Source organism: Desmodus rotundus, chromosome 1 (assembly GCF_022682495.2).
Source record: "Desmodus rotundus isolate HL8 chromosome 1, HLdesRot8A.1, whole genome shotgun sequence".
Classification (NCBI taxonomy): domain Eukaryota; kingdom Metazoa; phylum Chordata; class Mammalia; order Chiroptera; family Phyllostomidae; genus Desmodus; species Desmodus rotundus.
The window spans coordinates 43107438-43131132 of record NC_071387.1 but is presented as its reverse complement, the minus strand read 5'-3'; the positions used below and the strand labels follow the sequence as shown (position 1 = coordinate 43131132).

The 23695-nt window shown below is 43.7% G+C and overlaps 1 protein-coding gene across 5 annotated transcripts in view; it reads left to right on the top strand.

Annotated features, from left to right (window-relative positions):
• Positions 1–23695, top strand: part of PCSK5 (proprotein convertase subtilisin/kexin type 5) — a 421805-nt gene that overhangs the window by 233383 nt on the left and 164727 nt on the right. For all 5 annotated transcript variants that reach the window (XM_053923627.2, XM_045191544.2, XM_045191524.2 and 2 more), the window contains exons 11-13: positions 7938–8055; positions 9896–10084; positions 19669–19805. In XM_053923627.2, the coding sequence (XP_053779602.1) occupies positions 7938–8055; positions 9896–10084; positions 19669–19805 (444 nt within the window). The remainder of the gene's footprint in view (positions 1–7937; positions 8056–9895; positions 10085–19668; positions 19806–23695) is intronic.

Below are 23695 nucleotides of genomic sequence, written 5' to 3'. Positions count from 1 at the left end.
CCATTGCAGGGGGGCCGTAGTTCTGTGGATGGATGAAACATGACCATATCTTTGCAACCACTGTTAACCGCTGAGTAGGAAAAGGCACTCACCTGAAATAAATATCAGCTAGATTTTCTATTTCTTTCTATTATGAGAATTTAAGGAAAAAAACAAAAGTAAGGATAAATTGACTAGTATTTAAGAGTTATTTAAAAAGTGAATAATTCAGCCCTGGCTGGTGTGGCTCAGTTGGTTGGAGCATCATCCCATAAACCGAAAAGTCACGGGTTTGATTCCCAGTCAGGGCACATGCTAGGTTGTAGGTTCGGTCCCTGGTCATGGATTCATATAAGAGGCAACCGATCAATGTTTCTCTCCCTACTTCTCTCCCTCTCATGCCCTCTCTCTAAAATCAATAAGCATGTCTTAGGTGAGGATAAAAAAAAAGTGACTAGTTCACAAATAAGAATTCGGCTGCTCCCAGCCTGGTAATTGTTTGCTCAGGTTATACACCAAGATCTAGACTGGGGAGTTGCCATGCGGTCAATCCCATCTTCAATCAACTTTCCCCCAAAGGCCCTTACAGTGTATCTTTTATCCTGTTCTCACCTCTGTCCCAACATGCTTCGTTTCCTGAACACAAGCACAGTCGTGATCTGCATATGTCCTGTGAGCCATGACTAGGTCTCCCAAAGTTAGTAAAATACTTTTCCTACCTCCATTCAAGAAATACTAGTCAATTAACTTAAGCAAAGTTCTTGCTTGTTATAATCATATTGGAAGCAAATAAAAGAGGAATGTCCAGAAAAAATCATTAGATACTGTTTTTCTTACAATGGAAGGAGGCCCTTTAGAGAAGGTAGGCATATTTCCTTACCTTAACTCTGAAAGTGAAAAAAAGGTAGTAAATATATATTTTATAGATGTATATATAATAGAGTACATATGCATCCATGTGTGAGCAAGTCCGTTGTACATGGAAAAGAAGGACTGAGCAGTGTTCTCCTAAAATCTCCTCACTGTGTCTCTGCAAAGCCGAGCCCGTCTGACTACCTACAGCTGCAGACCAAACCCATCCCGGGAGGAGCTTTGAAGTACAGACCCCGCAGACAGCCAAGTATCGGTGTCTGGAAGCTTTCCACGTGCAAATCCGCAGTAGCGCTGTTGACGGCTGGCACATTTGGGTCTGGCTGGAGTTGTTACTGGAGCCGAGGTTTTAGAAAGAGCAAGGGAAAAATAAAAACAAACAGGCAGAAGAAGGCAGGTGCCGCTGCTCCGTTTTCCTGCCCTGAGGGAGTCTGCATTTTGCACTGTGCTGCGGCAAGGGTATAGGGACTGCGACTCTGATGTGACTCTGATGTGACGGTGTGCCCTTCGCACTGGATCTAAAAGGGTACCTGATGAAGAGATGGAGGGAGTGAGGAAAGGGATGGGCAGTTCTGGAAGCAGCCTGGCTTTCATCTGCCTGAGAGGTTTGGGTGAAGAAATACTGACACAGGAGACCAAAGAGCGTTACTTGGCACTTTTCATCTTTACGAATCTTCCATTATGTTGTGGCATTTAGCGGCTTAATTTTACTTGTAAAAGGCAGAACTCGTGTGTTTACATTACGGGTGTGGGACAGGGGAGCCCCAGGAAAGTGTCGCAGGCCCGCTCACGTTTCACCCCCTCCTGCTAGTCTGCACATTCGGCTGGTGTGATTAATGGGTGCGAGAGGCCCAGGGTCCCTGGTGGGAGCTGTTATTTCAGAGCAGGTGGTTCGGTGCGGCTGAGGATCAAAGAACCCAGAGCTGCAAGGAGGACGGCACAGGTGCAGGAGCCCTTTGATCTCAGGCTGGAGTTTCTACCCACCCGCAGATCGCAGATCCAGCAGCCCCCTCAAGACAGGAATTTGCATGACTGCCTTTTAGTCTGGTGGTTTGCTTGTAGGTGGGTGAGAATAACCACGGCCTGACTGATGGCCAAGGACACAAGAATCCTGGTGGACTTTCAGTTCTCCCCAGTTTCGCTGTCACCCCCTTATTCCCACTGATGCCTATCCCCTGCTGACCCCTCACCCGCACGCCACCCCCTCCAGGGCTACTGGTTTCCTTGCTGCCCCGCGAGCCATAGGCAGGCCTTTTGATTATTCAGCCAGAAGGCTCTGTCCTGGTCCCTGGAATGTTCTGAAGCCCACGCATGCACCGAAGGCAAATGAAATAATCACTTTCCCCCCGCAGGTCATCTCACCTGACCGAGTGTTGGCTAGTGTTTTATTGAGTACTTTGTGTACACCAGGCTCTTCCAGGTTTCTTCACGTCCATTGTCTTTTTTACTGGTTTCTTACCCTTTTAAAGTCTTCTTTTATCTTGACAGCGATTACACAGTTAGTGCTTTTAATTATTTCTTAGCGGAATCATGAAATTATTCTTGTCTCACCCCCTGCCTGAGAACACACATCATTTTTCTTTCTTGTGGATCCTCCTTGTGTTGACTACATAGCAGTAGGTGTTGCACACCCCCCCAAGTGGCATGATACAGGATGCTAGCTGCTCATGGTGGTGACGTGTGTTGACATTGACACTTTCTATAAGCCAATAATGAAGCCAGATTGATTGACCCTTTTCCATAGTTCGGTGAGAATATGCATCTTAGCAAACATGAATCTCAGTTAAGGATGCCTGCGAACCCTCTAGTTACTGGAGCGTCGATATTAAAAGGTGGGAGCTCTGCGCCACCCCTGACAGCATCGTGGCAGTGCTGACTTGGTTCCACGTGGGATGAGGGGCTTCCTGGGACACTGGACTGTCGTGACTAACGCCAGCACAACTCTAGACAAACCCAGGCGTCAGGCATGCTAGTCGTAAGCAATGACTTCCTCAGTGGAAGGAATTGGGGAGACTTTAATACTAAATACTCAGTAATGGATAGCTGTCATTTAATTGCATTTTTCAGTTACAGGCAACATTTTACTTTCCTCATAGGCTCCTTGTGCAGAGTTTTTGTGCTTGCTTCCTCGTACTGCATAACACTGTTTGTGCATCTGACAGCTGGTAGCAGAAAGGCTTCAGGAAACTCAAAAACTCTTTTAAAAATCCTTTTTAAACCAATTCCTTTATTAAATATACAGTGCTTTCCTAACAGTCATTTTAGAGTCATTATGAAATGTCCATTCAGTCTAATATTTAAAAAGAAATAAAGACTTAAAGTAGCTGGCTCCAGTGAGCCCACTAAAAGAGATGAAAATATACCAGATTTCCCTGGTTATTGCTTCCTGTGCTCAAAAAAGTTTTAATTTTTTTTTCTGCTGAGCTTTCTAGATTTTCTTTAGAATTGAGTTTTTTGTCCCCCTAGCTAGAACTGTTATTTAAATTAACTGTGTCTGCTTTCAGACTACGCTATCATTTGCTTGTGTGCTTAATGATTAGCTTCTCTCAGCACTTCTGATCTCGTCAGAAAATGAAAATACACCTGGTGGAGAACATTCTCTATTTTCCTGCCTTTTCTTGTCCCTCTGACTGGTCCAAGCAGAGATGCCTTTAGATGCCTTTGAACAAAAACTAGCTATACTTCTTACGTAAGGCAATTTTGCTTTTTTTTTTTTTTATAGCTTATCTGCATAAACAGTCACGCAGCCTAATAGAACAAATATAATGTTATGCAAGTTTTTCGAATTCCATTTATTCAGTTTGCCCAACATCATTCTACCAAGAAATAAGTTTTACTTCCTGAAATATGCTTCAATAATGTAGTTTTAAGATTGTTAATTACTCTATATGCAAGCCTTGTCCCTGAATCTCTCTCTGAATATTGATTTTTGAATCTTACCTAATGTTAAAACTATGATTTCCATGTTTGCTGCCAGCACACCTAAGAATGCAAAATTCTGTTTGGACTGGCTAGACGCCTGCCACGCCAGTGTGACAGTATTCAAACGTCAGGGAATTGAGTACTTTACTCAGTGTTTGTGTGGAGAGGGCTCCACTCGACCAGCATAAAGCGATGTTCGGGCTCAGGTTTTGCTCTGAGCTTGGCCTGAGAAATGTGCATAAATAAAACTACTTCAGTTGTGGGATGGCCATATCGCCATCAGTTGTTTGCATGGTATTTTTGCTGTAATCATCAGTTTCTAAAATGTGAACATAGGCTCTGTTGTGGAATAAATTTTTTTTAGTTTTAAAGATGACTTTACAGGAGTCAGTAATAAAAAGAACACCTCCATTTCCCCTTATAGTTCTCTTGTAAACACTTTATGCCATTTGGTGAATTAAATAAAATGTCTTCTATCAGTTGTGTCCTGTACGTTCACTTCGTGCTCTGTGGCCACTGGAGGGCGATCATACTCCTCGTGGCCCGTCATGGTACTGGTGTGAGGGGCCAGGCAGACAACTCAAATGACCACCCAGAGGAAGATCCATGTTTCTACATTTGTAGGTCATTTAGAGTGAAAACTTTATACTATATAAAAAAATGATTGTATGTCAATTGTAATTGCATTTCAAAAAATTATTAGTGCCTCCAAACTAATGGTTATTTCCCCTGTGGAAACCATGTTTTTTTTTTAAAGATTTTATTTATGTATTTTTAGAGAGAGGGGAAAACAGAGAAGATGTGGGGGAGAAACATTGATATGAGAAACATCATTCAGTTGCTCCTTGTACGTGCCCCAACCAGGGGCTGAACCGCAGCCCAGGCATATGCCCTTCTCTTTACAGGACAAAGCCCATCCGACTGGGGCACACCGGTCACAGTGATACCGTGTTCTTGAAAGAGTTTATCTGCCCAACACATTCATTGTGTAATTATTTTCTCACTAGTATTTACCAAAACCCAAATAAGTGTCAATCAGAACACATGAGGTTGATGTATTGCCAGCAACCACCACCACCCCCTAAAAAAGGAAAAATTTACTTCATTTTCTTAGGCTCTGCATCATGATTGTGGACAGATATGTAATTTCCAGTATTTTAAAATACTAAAAATCTCCATTGCTTACTCAATAGCCTTTGTTGATCTGATCTAATTCTCTCACTTATGAATATTTTAGTAATGTACATTTCTTTCTGTTGATTTGCCAGCCTTTAGTCAAGTGGAATTAGTGAGTCCCTTTTCTGAATGTCTACTTTAAGTGTTGCGTGGACGGACAGTCTCTGTTGGGCAGGAACTGAATTGGAAAAGGAAACAAATTTATGGCCTTCATAAAGACGCAAGGTGCTTTTCTGCTTAACTCAAGTGGTTAACGGGCATGAAGTGTTTGCTGTATTTGGTGACTGTGTGTTAATTTATGTCCTAATGGCTGTTAGGTTGCCAGCTGGTGCAGTGGCGGGAGCAGAGTGCAGCCCAGCCACAGCCAGGCAGCCCTCTCTGCAGACCGTTCCAAGCCCTTGTCCTCGCCAGGCCTCCACGGACCCTCTTCCCCACCCACTCATACACCTGTCACGTCTGTCATCTTTTCCCCCCTAAACTGAGATAAAGTGTTAAGTTTGGCTGGTTGGAAACCACTTACCACTAGCCTGGGGGTGTCTGCGCACTGTGTGGAGTGAGAGAGCCTGCCATAGCCTCTTTGGCAACAGTTTCAATTCCCCCAGGAAAAGAAAATACCTTAGACTGTTCCTGATGAGATGATGTAGGCTGTGGTTAGGTCATGAGGGAGAACACAGGATTTACATGAACTTCAACGAAAGACCTCAACCATTGGTTTCCTTAAGCCCAAACTGGACATTTCTCCTGTATCGTGGGCCACTCTGTCTCTTATTTAACTAAGGAGGCAAAATTGCTTTCACAGAATTGATAATGGCAGTTACTAATTTGTGATGAGGTTATCAGTGAGTTTTATTTTCTTCTTTTCTGGATATATTTACAAGTTGTTATGGTGAATGTGAAGTGCTTTATAATCAAGAAAAAAAATCATTCATAATGTAAGTTGCAAAAGTACATGTATTAAAATCCTACTTAAATCTTTGCCATAGCAAAGTAATTTTATTCAGTATGTTCTGACTAGCTGAACCTGATATTATAATAATGAGCTCTTCCATTTGTATAGTTCTTTACACAGATTTTCTCATGTGGGACATATACTTAATTTAGCAATGGTAATGGGATAGATAATAATACCACAAAATGAGGAAATTGTGGTTTAGATATTTTATCTTGTTGGCCAAGGTTATATAATTAGCAAATAGCAGAAATAGAGCAGTATTTCTGAATCCTAGGACAATTTTCTTTTTTTATATACTGTAATATTTTTTCCTTTTGTATGTATAATGGTCTGCTCAATCCCATGAAACATATAAAGAAATATAAGACCCAGTTTATGCCATCAGCAATTTATAATGTAGTTGTGATAAAAATACATATGCTGACAGAGTTAATTATCAATTCAGTTGGTGGCACAGGTAAAAAGTTCAGTGCATATTACAGTGCTGGCACAGAGAAGGCACTCAAGAAATGATGGGTGGGTGGCTGGATGGGTGGATGGATCGATGGATGGATCAACGAGTGAGTGGATGGATGGATGGGTGGATGGATGGGTGGGTGGATCGATGGGTGGGTGGATTGTTGTGTGAATGGATGGGCAGGAGGGCAGATGGATTGACAAATTAATTAGCAATACAGCACTATAAAGGAGAACAGTTCACTTATCACAGATGATTGAATTCAGTTAACTATCTGTTGGTTTTCATAGGCCAGAGAATATTTCAAGAAAGAGAAGATAGACTAGCCTGGCCTTCAGGAATTTGTAAGAGTAGAGTCTGACTCTTCACCTAGGAGTAGTGACGGAATTCCGGGCGGAGGGCCCCGCACGATGAGCGAAGGCAGGCAAGCAGAAAGAGCATGCTAAGACTGGGAGCGTCATGTCTTTAGAAAAGAAATGCCTTTTCCAGGGCAAAGGGTTTGGTGAGGAGTTTGTTTTGAAAGTGGAATGGTGATATAGCATAGAACATCTTGAATTTCAAGCTGGAGTACTTAAATAATCCATAAGCCTGGGCAGCTATAGAAATGTTTGCATAAAGTAATGTCATAAGGAAAATGTTTTAAGCTACAGATCTGGTTGAAGTATGACTTTATGTTAAATATGAAGACATGAGACAGTTTAATACAAGGGGAATATTTGAAGTATTCAACTGAGAGTATAATGTATTTCCAGAAAGAACTATACACATCCATCTTGCTGTATCACCATTAAAATATTCCTATATGTAATTGAAGTTTCTGAGACAATTATGTCAAATTCACCTTTAGATCAATAGGTATTCTCATTGAGGACTAAAAGATTACATGTGAGGATAAGAAGCTGGCATAAAAGTCAAGAAGTCTCCACATATTTCATGTATAATAAAGCTTAATACATTTTTCATATGCCACAGGAAAGGTAATAATTTGGTTTTTCTGGGATATTCAACTTAAATACTAGGCAAGTCAGAAAATTGGTATTTCTTGCATGTAAGTTCTCATTGCACTAGGAGAAGTTGTATACATTGTCACTTCTCTTTAAACCTATTATTTTATCTTACAAAATTGATGATGTCATCACTTGAATACAAGTGGTTAACAGTGAGTCCTTTGAGCAAACTGTGCATTAGACCCCAGCCCAGCCGCCGAACTGCTAGGCAATCCCCTCCAGGTTTCTCTCCGATCCTCGGTTTTCTCATCCGTGGATGATGACAATAGCACTCACATCTTAAGGTTGTTTGGAAGATTAAATGTAAAATATGCACTAGTGCCTGCCATGTAGTAACAATTCATAAATGATAGTTGTGTTACTAGTAATGATAATCAATGAGTGATATATTCATCTTGCTTTCTTGTTGGGATTGTTTCCTTATTTTATTTGTTTTAAAATCGTTGCTCTATTGAAAGCTAGGATCCCTTAGGGATGTGTCTGTGATCTCTGCTAAATGAAATTATAACTCAATATGTATAGCTTAGGTTGCTCGTAACCACAGCATAGCTGACCAGCCTCTTGCCTTTTGTAGTGAGCCATCTCTATGGATTTGGACTGATGGATGCAGAAGCCATGGTGATGGAGGCGGAGAAGTGGACCACTGTTCCCCAGCAGCATGTGTGTGTGGAGAGCACAGACCGACAAATCAAGTAATGTTTGCTGCAAACAGCCAGCATGTCCGTGCCTTGAAAGAGAACAGGCCAGCACAAGTGCTCAGGATAGCTTTGTGTTACATGTGGAAGCCAAAACCCTGCATAGTTTTTTCTAATCTAATTATAAAATTCTAATTGAATGTCTAGGATGCTAAGCTATTAAATCCATACCAATAGGACCCAAGGGTCCTTAAAAGACAAGCATCTCTCAAAAGGGGATTTGGGGGGACCCTTGATGGGCATACTTAAGGTTTCTACTCTGTCAGTATATCTGTTCATGGTACAAGTATTCTCCGTGAGTGAGTGCACTCCAAAAAAACTAAACCATATGTCTGGAAACTTAACTGCATATCATGTAGTTCTTCAGAGTGGTGGGAAATGCACGGTAAATGAGATTGCAGTGTATTTAGGGATTTCAGGGCCCGTTCCCGTGTTTCAGCTGCACGAACTTGGAGGCTGTGCTGACAGGTTGACTGAGGGATAGTGAGGAATGTCCCCTAGGTGCTAAATCCAAAGAATAGGACTCATCTGTGTGAGTTGATTAGTATTTTGCTTTTGGCTTTCTTTTTAGAGAGTTGGCTCTCAGAAAAAATATTTATGAACTTTGGTTGTGATGAAACTAGAGCCATTATAATTCTTGAAAATTTGTGAAGCAGAAATAATGAATTAAAAAAATTTTTTTTGTATTCTGTGCTTTTGTGGCAAAGAATAACAGAAAAAGATAAAGGAGTGAAAAATTAACCAGTATTTATGGAACCCTGGTTAAGGGCCAAGCCAAGTTCTAGAAACTTCATGAGTGTTTTCTTATTAAAATTTTGTAAAAACTTGGGTATATATTCCCATTTGATGAATGAGGAAATGAGATCAGTGGGAATATTTATCTATTCGTTCACAATTTATTTATCAGTTTGGCAACTATTTTTCTTGTCCTTACTGAATATCAAGTGCTGAGAGAGACATTAAGGATAGAAGGGGGAATAAGAAATGCTTTCCGCATTGTGGAGCTCACAGTCTAGGGGCAGTCAAGCCAAAAAATATAAGTAAATAATCACAAATTACAATAACTTAATGTTGGAAATACAAACAGTAGAAAATAAAAGGTGGAAGCATATTTTTTCCTGTGGTTCAGTGACAGCCTCAGAGAGTGAAATTTACTTTTACCATGAAAAAAAAGAATTAAAGCACTTGAGGCAGACTGCTTTAAAGCCCTGAGGTGGGAAATTGATTTGTCCCCAAGCTTGAACTGTGCTAGTGTGGCTGCAGCCCAGTGTTCAGGGGGACAGCCACATGGGAGGAAGCTAGTGAAGAAAACAGGCATTGGTGGGCAAGAGGGTGTGTGCCCAGGGTGTACGAGGAAATGGTAGACCAGAGTCAAACCTCAAGGCCATACTAACCCCCTGGTTCACTGAACCACAGTACCCTATATCAGTGGCCCTCAAAGTGTATTCCATAGGTCAGCAACATCACTGTCACCTGGGAACTTGCTAGAAATGCTAATTCTTGGGATCTGCCCCAGCCTGACTGAATCAGACACTGTGGGGCCCGGGCCCAGCAATCTGTGTTTTAACAAGGGGAGATTCTCAAGTTAGATACCCACCTCCTAGGTGAAGATGAAAGACCGTTACTTCCCCCTTTCCTCTCACTTACATCTTTCCCCAGTACCTACCCAGTGTGACTCCTTTAAATGAACCAGCCATTTGGTGATAGCACTGTGTCTTTTCGTATTCCAGCAACCAGCTGCTTGCATTAGCTCATGCGATGGCATTCTAGGCCTGTGGGATCTCTCGGCCGAGCTATGCCATGCACTTTGCTCAAGCTCTCTCTCTCTCTCTTGCAGGACAATTCGCCCCAACAGTGCAGTGCGCTCCATCTACAAAGCTTCCGGCTGCTCCGATAACCCCAACCACCACGTCAACTACCTGGAACACGTAGTTGTGCGCATAACCATCACCCATCCCAGGAGGGGTGACCTGGCGATCTACCTGACCTCGCCCTCAGGAACCAGGTCCCAGCTCTTGGCCAACAGGTACGGTGATGGCCTCTGTTCACCAGTATGTAGGGGTCACCTGACACTCAGCTCTTCTTTAGGGAAGAAAGGGCCAGCGGCTCATTACTTAGCATCCTGAGAACTAACTAAGGGGCACATAGGTGTCATGGTAGGACGGTCATAGCACTCACTGCCCACACATAAATAGAGAGTGTGAAGCTACCAAGAACAGTATAACATGACAGGTAATAGTAAAAGGATACTGAAGAAAAATCAAAGGCCATCTGTTGTTCCTTATCCTAAAAATGAAATGTAGGGCACTACTTCCTTCCTTAGGGCTCTGAGATTGTGTCTCCTGTACTTTAAATGTCTGCTGGCATTTGGTACAGATTAACTGAATTCTCTTGCCCGAGCACTTTCTGAAGTTCAAGGAAATTCTATTTGTTTTAAAATGGATATTGGCAAATTTTTTTCTGCAGTCAATTAGTAAATGTTTTGAGCTTTGCTGGCCACGTTTCTGTTACAACTATTCCACTTTGCCATTACAGTGTAGACAATATAAATGAATGGGCATGGCTATGTTCCAATAAAACTTTATTTATAGAGTAAGCAGAGGGTCATATTTGGCTTGAGGACAGACTGTGTAGTTTGCTGACCCCTATTTTAAACGTTGGCCCTTTAGTCTTTGTTGCCCAAGAGGACACTCAGTGTAGTTTCTCTTCTTACTCTTCCCTTCTCACCACACCCTCCACACATTTCTCCAGCAGGTATTGCCAGGATCCTGATGAAAGACCAGAATGTTCTAGCACTGGCTTTTTGCCCCCTTGGGTTTTTGAGTGGTTGGGAGTATGGGCAGAGTGTGCTTGTCAACAAGTGGGACCAGATGGGAAAATGTCAGCATGTCCTGTTCACCTCATTGCCATTATGACCCTAAAATACAAACCACAACCAGCAGGAAACCTAAAACATTCTTTTAATTTGATATTTTCCTCCAAGGGGAACATTTAATGGGAGCAAAAACCTCATCATCAATGACACATTAGGGTCCCGATGAAAGCCAACCTTTTATGTAGACATAGCCATCCGTCCACATGCCAGGGGACCATGGCAGCGGTGACCTTTGTTAGGACACGAACAACAGGCCAGAGGAGTTGCGAGGCCAGTGCGAGCCTGCAGAACCAAAAGTGAGGCTGAGCAGTAGCCAGTTGCTCTTCAGAATCCCCAAACTCCATCTGCTGTAGGACAGTGAGAAAAGGGGGGAACAATAAATAGCACTTCTAGGTGACTAGGAGTACAGATTCCAAAATCTTCAGGTGCATTTCATTTCTGTGCTTAGAAGACTTGCTGTGTTCTTTAAAACCTAACTAACTGCTTCCGCCCGACATGGGGAAGCCTGGGTTTAGTGCTTTATGAGGCGCAGCTTAGCCAGAATAAGTGCGTGCAGGTGCAAAGAACAGAAGGATGCTTTGGCCTCAGGTAGCTGAGCATGCCCTCGTCCCTCTGCAAGCGGGGGTCTCGGCTGTTGCCTGCCAGGTAATTGCAAGTACCTGCCTGATCCTTCCTCTCGGCAAGGATGGCCTTCAGGTGCACAATTACATGACTAATGGAGGTCAACTAGCTGTTGCTACCGAAGCCAGAGAAGACCTTTTTCTCTGTGTTTTTTTTTTCTTTATTTACCGTTATACATCTGTGTCAAACTTGAAAGAGTATCCAGGCGAAACATTGACAGTGAAGTGCAAAGGTTTGCTTCACACATGTGTGGCTCAGGCCTCAAGCCCCCTTCGTTGTAGATAAATAATCCTTTGCAGTTGCTGTTTGCTTGGAAAACAGCGTCCTCAGCCTTTCTGGGCTCTTCCTGCATATTTTGGCATTTTTTTGTTGGCTTCCCCCAAAATGACTTCAGTGAGGAAACTTGCCCGTCCGTCACAGGCGTTTGGTGGATGACGAGGTCACTGGCGGGGTTGCACATGCATTCCTGGACCGCGGACATCTGCTTTGCTCTTCGCAAAGTGCTGAACCCCAGAGTGCTGCGTGACTTACGTCAGAGAAAAAGAAACAGGCATTTTGGACTCTCAGCAACTAGCGATCGTGAGGCTTACCTCAATTTCCCCCATCAAGGGCACCTGGGAATCAGGACGGCACCCACAGCGCATCTTCTGGGTCTGGAGCATTTCTTAAACTGACTGCTGCTCTTTTGTGTATCTTCCGTCTCGGGAAGGGAAGTAGCCACCCAAAAGAGGCAAACTGGAGCGGAGGAAGGAAGCTGAAGGCACAGAGAGATGTAAAGGATGTTATGAGTTCATTTGTCTACAGTTCCCCCAAAACATTGCTCTGAGCAGCTGACTCCTTAAATGTGAAACAGCTGCACCAGGTCCCAAATCCACACATGGCCATGTTCCAGGGCCTGGCTCCCCTGTCCTTGCTGTGCTTGCCACTAGTAGCATCCCTCCTACCGAGGCAGCTAGGGAGAGACGGTTTCTTTTGGCACTTCCTCCTTCTGGCATATTCCGAAGCTTTAATTTTATGAGAGGAAATCTCTACTCAAAACCTCTCAGTCTCAGACCCAGTGGCAAGGAATCCTCGTGTCCTGTCACCTTGGCCCTGTTTCAAAACCCGTTTTCAGGACTGGGAGCTGAGGGCAAGAAGCACAGCAGAAAGGTGGGGAGGGAGTAAGGGAAGGCCCACATTGCTCCTGGTGTCCCTCATGTTGGTCTGCAAAAATCTCAAGGAAAAGGTGTTTAGGTCAGGTTTGGGAAGGAATTTGTGTATCAAGGATTATTAAAGAGAGCAATAAATAGTTTCCCTGCTGGACACTTATCTTTCCTTCAAAAAAGTCAAGATTTCGAAAGACTACATAAAGCAAAGGACACTGTGCAGTTAAAAGATAGCCCAGTGGCCCAGTGGCTCGGTTGGTGGGAGTGTTGTCCTGTAAACCAAAAGGTTGCAGATTCGATCGATCCTCGTTCAGGGCACTTACCCAGGTTGTGGGTTCCACCCCTATTGGGGCACATATGGGAGACAGCCAATTGATGTTTCTCTCTTACAGTGATGCCTCCCTCTCTCTCCCTTCCTCTCTCTCTCTAAAGTCAATAAAAACATCCTCTGGTGAAGAATTCTGAAAGGTTTAAAACAGAAAGTTTGGCTAGTAGAGGTCATTTGAGATGCAGGGGTAGAGCTGTGGTGGCAGAGTTGTCCCCATTTGGTCCCTCCTATGAATCTCTGTGAGGTGTAACTCTCCACCGTGGACGGTATCAGCTGCTGTGACAAGGAAAGATGCTGAGAGCCAGCTTCCATCCCCCTTGGTGATGCAAAAATAGACTCCGTGGGCAATGAGGGCAAACCAGAGAGGGTAGACCCGCCCCTCCCTTATCACCTGTGACTGTTCTCCTTCTCAGTATTGACAAAATAGGTGTCATCATTTTAGGTCCTGAAAATATTATCCATACGGATAAACTCCCAAAAGAAAATACAAAAGGGCCATCGTGGTGAGCTTTCAAGAAGTCATTTTCCCAGCCATTTCTGTGGGGAATTTCTTCAGTACTATGTTTCCTCTCAACACAGCAGTTCCTGGGGAATCAGTTTTCCACAGTCGCTGAACACTAAGCTTGTGTGGGCCGTCTGGAGCCCCTCAGTGCCTCCCCGTCCAGGCAGCCCAGCACTTGCTGGACCTCCTGTGGAGAACAGCTGTTGGGGGAAGAACAGTTTACCCAAGTATCTGCAGGTGCTCAGCCCTGGAAGGCACTCAGCCGCACTCAGAGCTAGTCCGGCTTGAGCTTAGTGCCCCATTTGCCCAGCAGGCAAGCCCCCTGGCAAGCCAGGTTGATCATTTGCTGGGTGGGTGGGAGCCCTGTGTAAACAGAGTGGTCGCTGAATAGACACATGCTTAGTTCCTCTCCTCCCTTTGTTTTCCCCTTCCCTCCCACCCTTTTGGCCCTCCTCTTGGCCTGCACACCCTGCCTAACAAAAAGCCAAGCTGAATAGTCAGCACAAATTGTTTACTTCTGGGGAGAATATGGAGGTCCAGCGTTGTGGGGGGAATCTAGGTGGGCTTGGGTCCCTTCAGGATGTTCTTAGACAAGAGCAACTTTAGATATAAGCTTTCGTTCTATGACATTCAAAATCTGCCCGTGTAAAAAAAATTTCAAACAAAAGTTGATCTCACCAGATTCTTCCTCCAACGGCACGTGTTGTAGAATTATGAGAAGCTGTCGTCATCTTTTTCCCCCTAAATCTCCCCTTCCCCCAACTCATTGAGTCGTAGGTTTAGTTTCGCTGTACTGGCCCTCTGTTCCAAATTTTGGCCTCTGACTGTAAGCTGAAACTGTGCCTCCCTTTCTAAATTTGATTACAGCTGAATATCTCTGCTTCTAATTCTGACCTTAAGTACAGAGGAGGTACACTTTCAAAACTGCAAAACCTATAGAATTCTGTAACTATGGTTAAGTGTGGTATTTGTATTTGAATCATTTTTGTCACTGCCCTTCCCAAATGTTCAGCTGACTTTTGACATTTGTAAAGCGTCATGCTACATAAATGCATTTGTGACTTGCAGTACAAATTATACTTTTTTGCAGTGACAGCTTTTCATTTCCAGTAAGGCCTCCCCGTGAGGACCCTCTTCCTTCACTGAAAAGAAGGTGTGGCCTTGGAGTTAGATGGAGCCGGGTTTGTCTTGGTTTCACCGATTTTTATGTTTAACTTTAGAAGAGGGATTCTCTCATCTGGAAAGCAGACCTAGTGGTATCTGCCTCATAGAGTTTTTACAAGTATTAGGTAAGATAACATAAAGCAAGTCCTCAGCACAGCCCCTGGCATAGTAAGCACCTAATAAGCGCTAACCTTTAACGCTGTGCTTCTCAAGCACCTGGCGAATGACTCAATCACACACAGATGGCTGGGCCCCTCTCCCAGAGATTCTAATTCTGTAGGTCTGGGGTGAGGTCCATGAATTTGCATTCCTAATAAGCTCCCAGGTGATGCTGAAGCTGCTTGTCCACACACCATACTTTAAATAGCATTGATTTAAAAGATCATCCAACTTTTTCATACACATTCTTGTTATTTTCGTGTCATCAAAAGACTTGTGAGTAGTATGTGCTGGATGCTGTGCAAGTAATTTAAAAAGGAGTTTAAAATATAAAGCAGATACTTAGATAAAAGCCATCAGCTATAAAATAGAATAAATCTTCAAGAAGGTTAAGTACTTACATCATATTCCCATAAGAAGAAATGCATTTTGGGGTTGGTGAGGAGGCTAGTAATAGTATGCATGTTGAAAGTTTTTTAAAAACTTATCTTTTTAGGTATTCAAAATCTCTAAAACCAGTACCTTTCTGTCAGCCTTTCTTAAAGACGTGATTCAGATTGGGAGAGAGGAAAACCTAACGCTGTGTTTTCAATACCCTATTTTAGGAAGCAAGTTATTTAAAACTTACAAAAGCCAACATCTAAAGGAAATCAAAAACTGAAATACAATGGAGCCCAGTGAGTGCTTTAAGCATTATGTAAGCCGCACCTTAAATCGTGATGAAGCACTTACAGTTGCACAATAGAGAAAACTTCCAAAAACATTGGTCTCCTGTCTGATTCTACAGTGAACATAAATACTGTTTGCTTAGCAGTGGATGGTTCTGAAATCGAGATCCATTTGCAAAGTTAGAAATAACTCTGTAACACATAACTGTCAGTATTTATGTCATGTTAAATGATTGCCATGACCTCACGGAAGACTGTTGTAGCCTTGACAGGCTGGCCAGACTTTTTAAGTCCCTTAAGACCCTTAAGAAAGGGGACAAAAAAGCTTGTAGTAATTATATGAGTTATTTCCTGAGTTACTTCCTCAAAAGGATGTACTGCCAGGCTTCACCCGAGGTAATTTACTTGGAAAACTGCTCACAGGGATAAGGTCGTAGGGCACCATTTTAATAACTGGGTGCATAATTTCTGCCACCACACGCGCGTAGCATTTCCCTGAGCACATGGTTGTAAGTCAGCTCTGACAGAACAGGGTTTCCCTGCAGAAGGAGATGTGGATAAGGGCATGGAGTTAATCTGTCCCAGCTTCCAGCACACGGGCCTTGCTTTACTGGCATTTTATCCACACCGATGACATTGGCATGTATCTGGTTTCTCCACTGTTGGTGGAAACGTTCAGACTGGGCATTGGACTTGTCGGTTGCTGTACAGAGACCACACAATTAGAATCTCCTTAGCAGGTGCCCAGTGTGACACTGGATTATCTTGAGCAAGCATGTTCTTTGCAACACAAATCTAGTCTTCCGGCAATGTTACTTTTTGTTATGTACAAGCGACACAGTGTTTTTAAACAGTACAGTGCCAAAAATAAGGAATAGCGTGTGGAGAGTCAGAATTAAAATAAAAGACAGGGTAAAATTAGAAAACCGAATGCCCAGCTAGTTGCAACAACAATCAGTGTCTGTTTCTCTCCGCCTCAACTCTTTCAGCAAAATGTAATGATTGAGTCTGGCTGCGTTTTAATTCCTCTCCTCAACTTGTACGATCCCATGAAAGTAATGATCCTTCAGCTCTGCGTACAGTGAAGAGACCAGGGGTAACTGGTTATCCCGACAGACAAAGCCCGTTTATATTCGAGCTTTGAAACACTTGTCTGAATGCTGATTTATGAGTATTTCTTCTTGGCACCCCGTTTCTATTTAATTTTTGTTTCCAGTGTGATTTAAAAGTGATTGGTAGCAGTGGAATGATTTTGAAAGGTGGACAGGAAAGGGTGGAAGGGAAGAAACATAGGGTCTGCTAACCCAGCAGTCAAATAATTGACCCATGGGTAATTAAAAGTTGGCCGAGGTCGTGGAAACAAGATTGGCCCTCAAGTGATGGCAGACTCAAGTCTCCTTTGTAGTTTTTGGACAAGAGGCAAGGAGCCAAATGTTCTGTCTAAACTGTTTGGGAATTGCTTTTAAGTTCAGCACTCTTAGAAAGGTATTATGTGACAAGTTACTGCTTCAGTGCCCTCAAATGGCACAGTGGCCTCCACGAATTAGAGCCTAAATTAGACTTGGGGGCTCAGAAGTGGTTCTAGAATGGTTTTCTGCCTCCATCCATTTCTGTGTCTACATGTTCCCTTCAGTCACATGTCTCGGGCAGGAAGAGCAGTGTGAAAAATTTCCTCTTCCCCCACCTCCGTGTCTCCCTTTCACCCAACATACATCCTTTTGGGGTTTAACATGAAGAACTCTGTGTGTATGAATCAATTACATAATGACGCAGCAATTTCTTCCTGTCCAAGTCCAGTTTCGAGCCATAAACTTGTGAAATGAGCCCTGTTATAGAAGTGCAGGAATTGTAGGGTCTCCATAAAATGTACCCCCCTTACTCTATTGAAGATTAATTACAGGTGTGGAAACAGTCATGTAAGCGCTACTAATTCTGTCCCTGGTATCGAGAGGGAAAGCTGCCAGATCCGATGAAGTCCTCATTGAAATCCCACACCCGTCTGTTCAGAGCTAAACTTTACAGCTAACACACAGTTATTCTTTAAGTAGGAAAAGGGCTCTGTGGCCACGTGAGGTTTGAATATCACTGCCGGTCATTAACCACATTACGGAGATGACCACAACACACTTGAATTCCCAAAGATCTAAGATGTTCTCCAGTAAGGAGATCTGAGTTAAAGATCAACTTTAACTCAGCCTTTCCCAAACTTTCTGACGTGGGACACTTGGGGAATGTTGCTAAATTATTTTTATGTTTCTTCTTTCAAGGCCTCAGGAACATGTAGCTAGTGATACTCCTGTTCATTGTTTTCCTCCTGGGAACACTGCTGAGTGTCAGCCATTTCCCTACCACAGCCACAGCTGTGTCGCCCGACCTTTCCTCTTTAGGGTCCAGCTGGCATTTTACTGGCAGCCTCAAGCACATTGGTGGTTTATTTCTAAAACATCAGAATTCTAATACACTGAGTTATAAGATTAAATTAGGTATTTTTTGTGTGTACAAGGGCACTTTTTACCCCAATGGGAAGATCTACGTAGAAGGTTAAATTATAACGAGCAGTTTGCTCGGTGAGCATGAAAATGCCATCCACACCCACTGGCCACCACCTCTGCACCTGTTCCCGCTGAAGGACAGATACGTTCCGGGGGCTGGACGTGGTTGCTCCCGAAACAACGCTAGGCATAGTTTTCCCTCTCTGTTCGCCTCTCTGGCTCTGAAATTATTTTTATTTCATTATTTTTTCAATAAAAATAATTGATGCACATAATTTTAAAAAGAAAAGTTCTTTTAAAAAATCTGCCACATGCCCTTTTAAGTTTCCAGCTCGTCCCATCTCTCCAGTAATTTTTTGGCTATATCTTCAAGTGGCCAAATGTACATTATATGCCTACATAAGTGATAGGCTGATTTCTTCAAGTGCTGGTTTTATCCAGTATTGATATATCTAATCTTGATGGGATTCTATTTCCTTATTTTCCTCGTATTTTGTATCCACAGGATTTACATCACAGGAAACAGAAATAATTCTAGCTACTTTACGTAGGAGAAGATTTCATGTAGGGAATTAAAAACTTAGAGAACTCATTGGAAGGGCTAGAAGAGTTTGAGGCATGACTCCCTGAACTGGGAGAGATCGGTGGGCAGTCTTTTTACTGAGGTGTGATTTGCATATAATACAATTCACTTTTTAAAAATATTTTATTGTTCTATTACAGTTGTCCCAATTGTCCCTCCTTTGCTGTCCTCTGCCCAGCCCACACCCCTCTCCCACAGTCATTCCCCACCCTGTTGTCCATGTCTGTGGGTCATTCATACATGTTCGTTGACTAGTCCCTTCCCCTTCTTTTTATGCAGCCAATTCACTGAGTTTTAACCTTCAAGATATGAAACAGTTCCGTCACCCCTAAAACTTCCTCCAGAGCCTTCCCACTTCCCTCCCAGTTCCTGACAACCACTGATCTGTTTCTGTTTCTCTTACCTTTTCTAGATTGTAGTTTTTTGTGTCTGACTTCTTTCATTCACCTTAGTGCTTTTAAAATTCACTCGTGGTGTTACTAGTTCATTAGTTTTTATTACGGGGTAGTATTTCAGTATGAATGTACCATGATCTACCTGTTCACCCGTTGAAGGTCATTTGAGTTGTAGACAGTTTTGACCCTATGAATAGAGCTGCTGTGAACATTTATGCGGTGTCCTTCACATGGACATATGTCTTCGCGTCTCTTGGGTAAATACCTAGAAGGGGGACTGTTGAGTTGTGTGGCGAGAACCCACAGGCTGTTTCCTAGAGCAGCGGTACCATTCCGCATTCCCATCAGCAGTGTGTGGAGGTCCAGGTGCACCACATCTTCGGCACTCGGAACAATCTATCTCGTGGGTGAAGTCTCAACCTAGTTTCCCTGATTCCCCACTGCTTGTGCCTTCTGGATTCGCTAGTGCATAGCCAACCCCAAGCCTGGTTCCCTGCAGGAGAACAATGGGTGATACAGGTCTGGACCTACTAATCAGTGATGTCCAGGATGAATATACCCTCCAGTGTTGAACTGGACGTGCGGATGTATTTGACAAGATCATTGATCGTGGTCTTGACTTGACACTCACTGGGTTTTAAATAGCAGATGAGACGATGTTTCATGGTTCTCTCTCAGGCTTTTTGATCACTCCATGGAAGGATTTAAAAACTGGGAGTTCATGACCATTCACTGCTGGGGAGAGCGAGCCGCCGGTGACTGGATCCTTGAAGTCTACGACACTCCCTCTCAGCTGAGGAACTTCAAGACTCCAGGTGAGCACTTCCTTTCTGTAGTTTGGTTAGCTGTGTGGAAAACTCGAGTGTCTTTTAGCCAAGGAGTGTTTCACACTCCTATGTTAACATCAGTCTTTCTCATGTTATCCTGTGTTTTGAGTTGCTTTCATATTTCCAGTTCTCAAGATGATTTCAGAGGTAGTCGTTCAAAGATAAGAAAGAAAGAATGGATATTTAGATAAGTACAGGATAAAACATGACTGCTCTTGTTGATATTCCAGAATATAGGATCCACATCTCTAACCAGCTTCCCTCACTTTCTTTGTCCATAAACAAGCCAGCCTTGTCCACCTGCAACGGGTTGAATTGCCTGGTCATAACAGAAGACACATGTCCTTAGTTCCCTTTTTTTCTGAGTTTATTCTGCATTCAAATTCCACGGCAGGCCTGTGCCAGCTACACTGTTTACCACTAAAGAAAATGAATTAGAGTATTCTGCCCAACATGAACCCAGAACTAAGAAAAAAGAAAACTTTCTTGATATGTTAAAAAAAAAAAAAAACCACATGGAAATTACAATGTTAACAAAGGTCCTTTCGGGTGGCCTCAGAATCTTGTTGCTGCACATGTCCGATTTCCCTCTTCATAGAAGCTTATTTCTAACCTCAAGGGGGCGGGGGGCACAAATGCAGCGTGGGTACGGGACTGGACAGTTTTTTGCGGCAGCCTGTATCGCCTGTGACGGAGCCCGATGGAGTACTGCGCGCTGTACAAACGATCTGTTTAATAACTAACCCGGCTTCCCACCCAGCTGTGGGCACATGTTGCATTGTCTGAAAAACTCATGCTTCTCAATGCTCTGTGCAGTCCATCTGCAAACCAATCAGGCCTCAGAGCTACTTTAGGACTGACATCCAATTCTAGCCCTTTCCTGATGGCAGAATAAATGAACCAAGACATTCTGTGATTAACTGTAAGGGTGTGTACCATTCAGGTACAGTGGGCTATGCAGGGAGGGGGAGACACACAGAACACAGGTGAACACAAGCATCCATCCACTGGACTTTCGTCTACCAGTCAGTTACTCATTCTGAGAGTAATGAGTAACTCTCATTTTTATTAATCCTCACTCATGGATATGTTTATTGATTTTCTGATTTGAGAGAGAGAGAGAGAGAGAGAGAAACATCGATGTAAGAGAGAAACATTGATCAGTTGCCTCTAGTACGCACCCTGATGAGGGATCAAACCCATGACCTATGCATGTGCCCTGACCAGGGATCGAACCTGCAACCTTTTGGCGTATGGGATGGTGCTCCAACCAACTGAGCCACCCAACCGGGGCAAGATCCATTTTTGATCACATTGTTTGGCTATCTCTTTTCCCTAATCCTGTGCTGTAGTTCATCTGTGCTGCCACAGTGGTCCCACAATCAGAGAGGTCGCGACCAGCATGGTGGCAAGGTCACAGGTAACAGCATGAGATTTTTGTTTAAGAGCATCTGGGTCCAGCCCATCTCCAGCATGCAGCATGAATACAATGGTTGCCAAAGTTTTCTCCAGAGATCGAACATTTGTCAACAAGGCAAGGCTGACAGAAAACATTCGGATAAGCTACATCCTGGTTTCTAGACACTTTCACTTGTTCAGCACATACTTAGTTCCCAGGGCCTGGCCCTCTCCTCTCCTGTTTCAAGGCCGTGCTCTTTGCCCTTCCTGTGGAGATGCACGGGGACATCGTGGGGCAATGGCAGCTTGGTGACTGGGCTGTGCTGCCCTAACCAAAGGGCTGCTCCTAGTTGATCCGTCAGCAGGTGTCACTACTGGGCTTTTATGTGACCTCAGATCCCAAAGAAATAAACACTGTCACAATGTGGCAGTTGTGTACCAAGGGGGACTGGGTGGTGCAGCCTGGGGTATGGATGTAAGGGGTGCGTTCTCTGTTGAGAATTCAGGACAGTTATAAAACTAACTAAAAGTGACTCTGCTCTTTATTATCACCAAGAACCAGCAATGCTACAGAATGTCAGTGATAAGAAGCTCCTCCCTGCAAGAGCAGACTGCTCGGGGACACACTCCTGGTGGACCTGGCATCTCTGTGCAAGGGTCAGAGGCTATGAATATAAATCTCTCTGCCTCAAGGAGTTCAGACTCCAGTGTACTCTGACTCCCTGTGTTGACAGCCCTCTTCAGTAGCCCAGAACACCTAGATTGTCTGTCTCATACCATGGGCCTCCTTAGACTATTGAAATGTTCACGTTTAACCAGCAGTCATTTTAGAGATGTTCTTTTATGCCAGAGAGAGATGCTAGTGCTATGACTGGCCTGGGGTGAGGAGGCTTTAATAGAAACACGTGATCTCTGGGTATTCTTCCTTCAACCAGCCTTTTGGTTGAGGATTAGTCACAACTTTGAAAAGGGACTTTCGGTCTTCTATGTGTGTGTGTAGGTGCATTCACATACATTTCTATCATTTCCACGGTGTACCGTCCTATGGAAGGTTTTTTTCTCTCTAATTAATGAGCGACTTCTTATTAAGCTACTAGACACTCAGACATACAGAATTTTCTATCCCAATTAAATGGTAAAATCATTCCCAAGTATAGTGGTTCCTGGCTCCAAACTGAATTTATAATTGTTTATTATTTCTTTCCATTTGTATATTATTAAAATGCAAATTAGAGATTTTTGGAGCAGAATTTTGTTTTGTTGCACATTAAACCTATCGGGTTTCCTATCTTAGGCAGATTGCGTTTAGGTTAGCAAATAGAATGGATTTTTCTCATTCTATACTTACATAGCTATTTATTAACACGAAGTTGCAGTACCAACTGCAAGATCTCCTATAGAATTTAGCAAATGGAAAAAGTGGTCAGCTGGTCAAGATGGCGGTGTAAGCCTTGCCTCTTCATACAACCGCATGAAAATTACACCTAAAATATAGAACAGCCATCACTCACAACTGCCAAAAATTGAGTTGAATGGGAGTCTAACAACTACAAAATCGAGTTGAATGGCAGTCTGAGAACTACAGAATTAAAGAAACCTTCCACACTGGTAGGAGATGCACAGAGGCAGAACCAGCTGGTCCCACACCCACGTGTGGGGGATAAAATTCGGGAGGGATATCTTGGGAGCAAGAGTAGAGGGACATCCAGCCCCACATCAGGTCCCCCAGCCCAAGGTTTCAGTGACAGGAAGATAAGTCCCCACAACTTCTGGCTGCAAACACCAGTGGGAATTGAGTCAGTGGAAAAAACTTCTGGAGCCCCAAGCAGTTCCTCTTAAAGAACACTAACATGGACTCATCTACTCAGACTCTCTCCCTCTGAGCTCCAGCCCTGGGGTAGCAGTTTGAAAGGCACCAGTGGCATACAGGGAAGAAGTGAAGTGACTGGCATCTAGGCAAACAGCAGCCACTGTCCCTTTTCTAAACCTTGGCCCCACAGAGCCAGAAGGCTGGTGCCATATCTGAGACCCCACCAACCTGGCTAACACTGTTTGCCCTGCCCTGGAGATCCCCAGAGACTCTGAACCACCCAACTTAGGGGCCCACCCAAGCTGCTTTTCCATATGAATGGCTGGTCTTGGCTCGTGCTTCACAACTTCCTACATCCTATCAAACAAACAACAGTTGGCCTCAGTGAGCCTCAGGCCCAACAGTAGCAGCAGCCAGCCTAGATTCACAGCTTGGCTTTGCCTGGGAACCTCCAAGCCCAGCCCAAGTAGCAGCCATCTCAGATTGCTTTATAGCTCAGGCAGGGTGGCCCTGGGTAAAACACAGGTCGGGGCTGACCTTGGCCTCCACCACTGGAGAAACCCCAGGGCCCGCACACCCAGTGGACAGCTACAGACCATGTCAGAGCACCACCACCCTGCCCCTGCACAGCTGATCCTCCACTGAGGTCAGAAGTTTGTGGCCAGTGGTC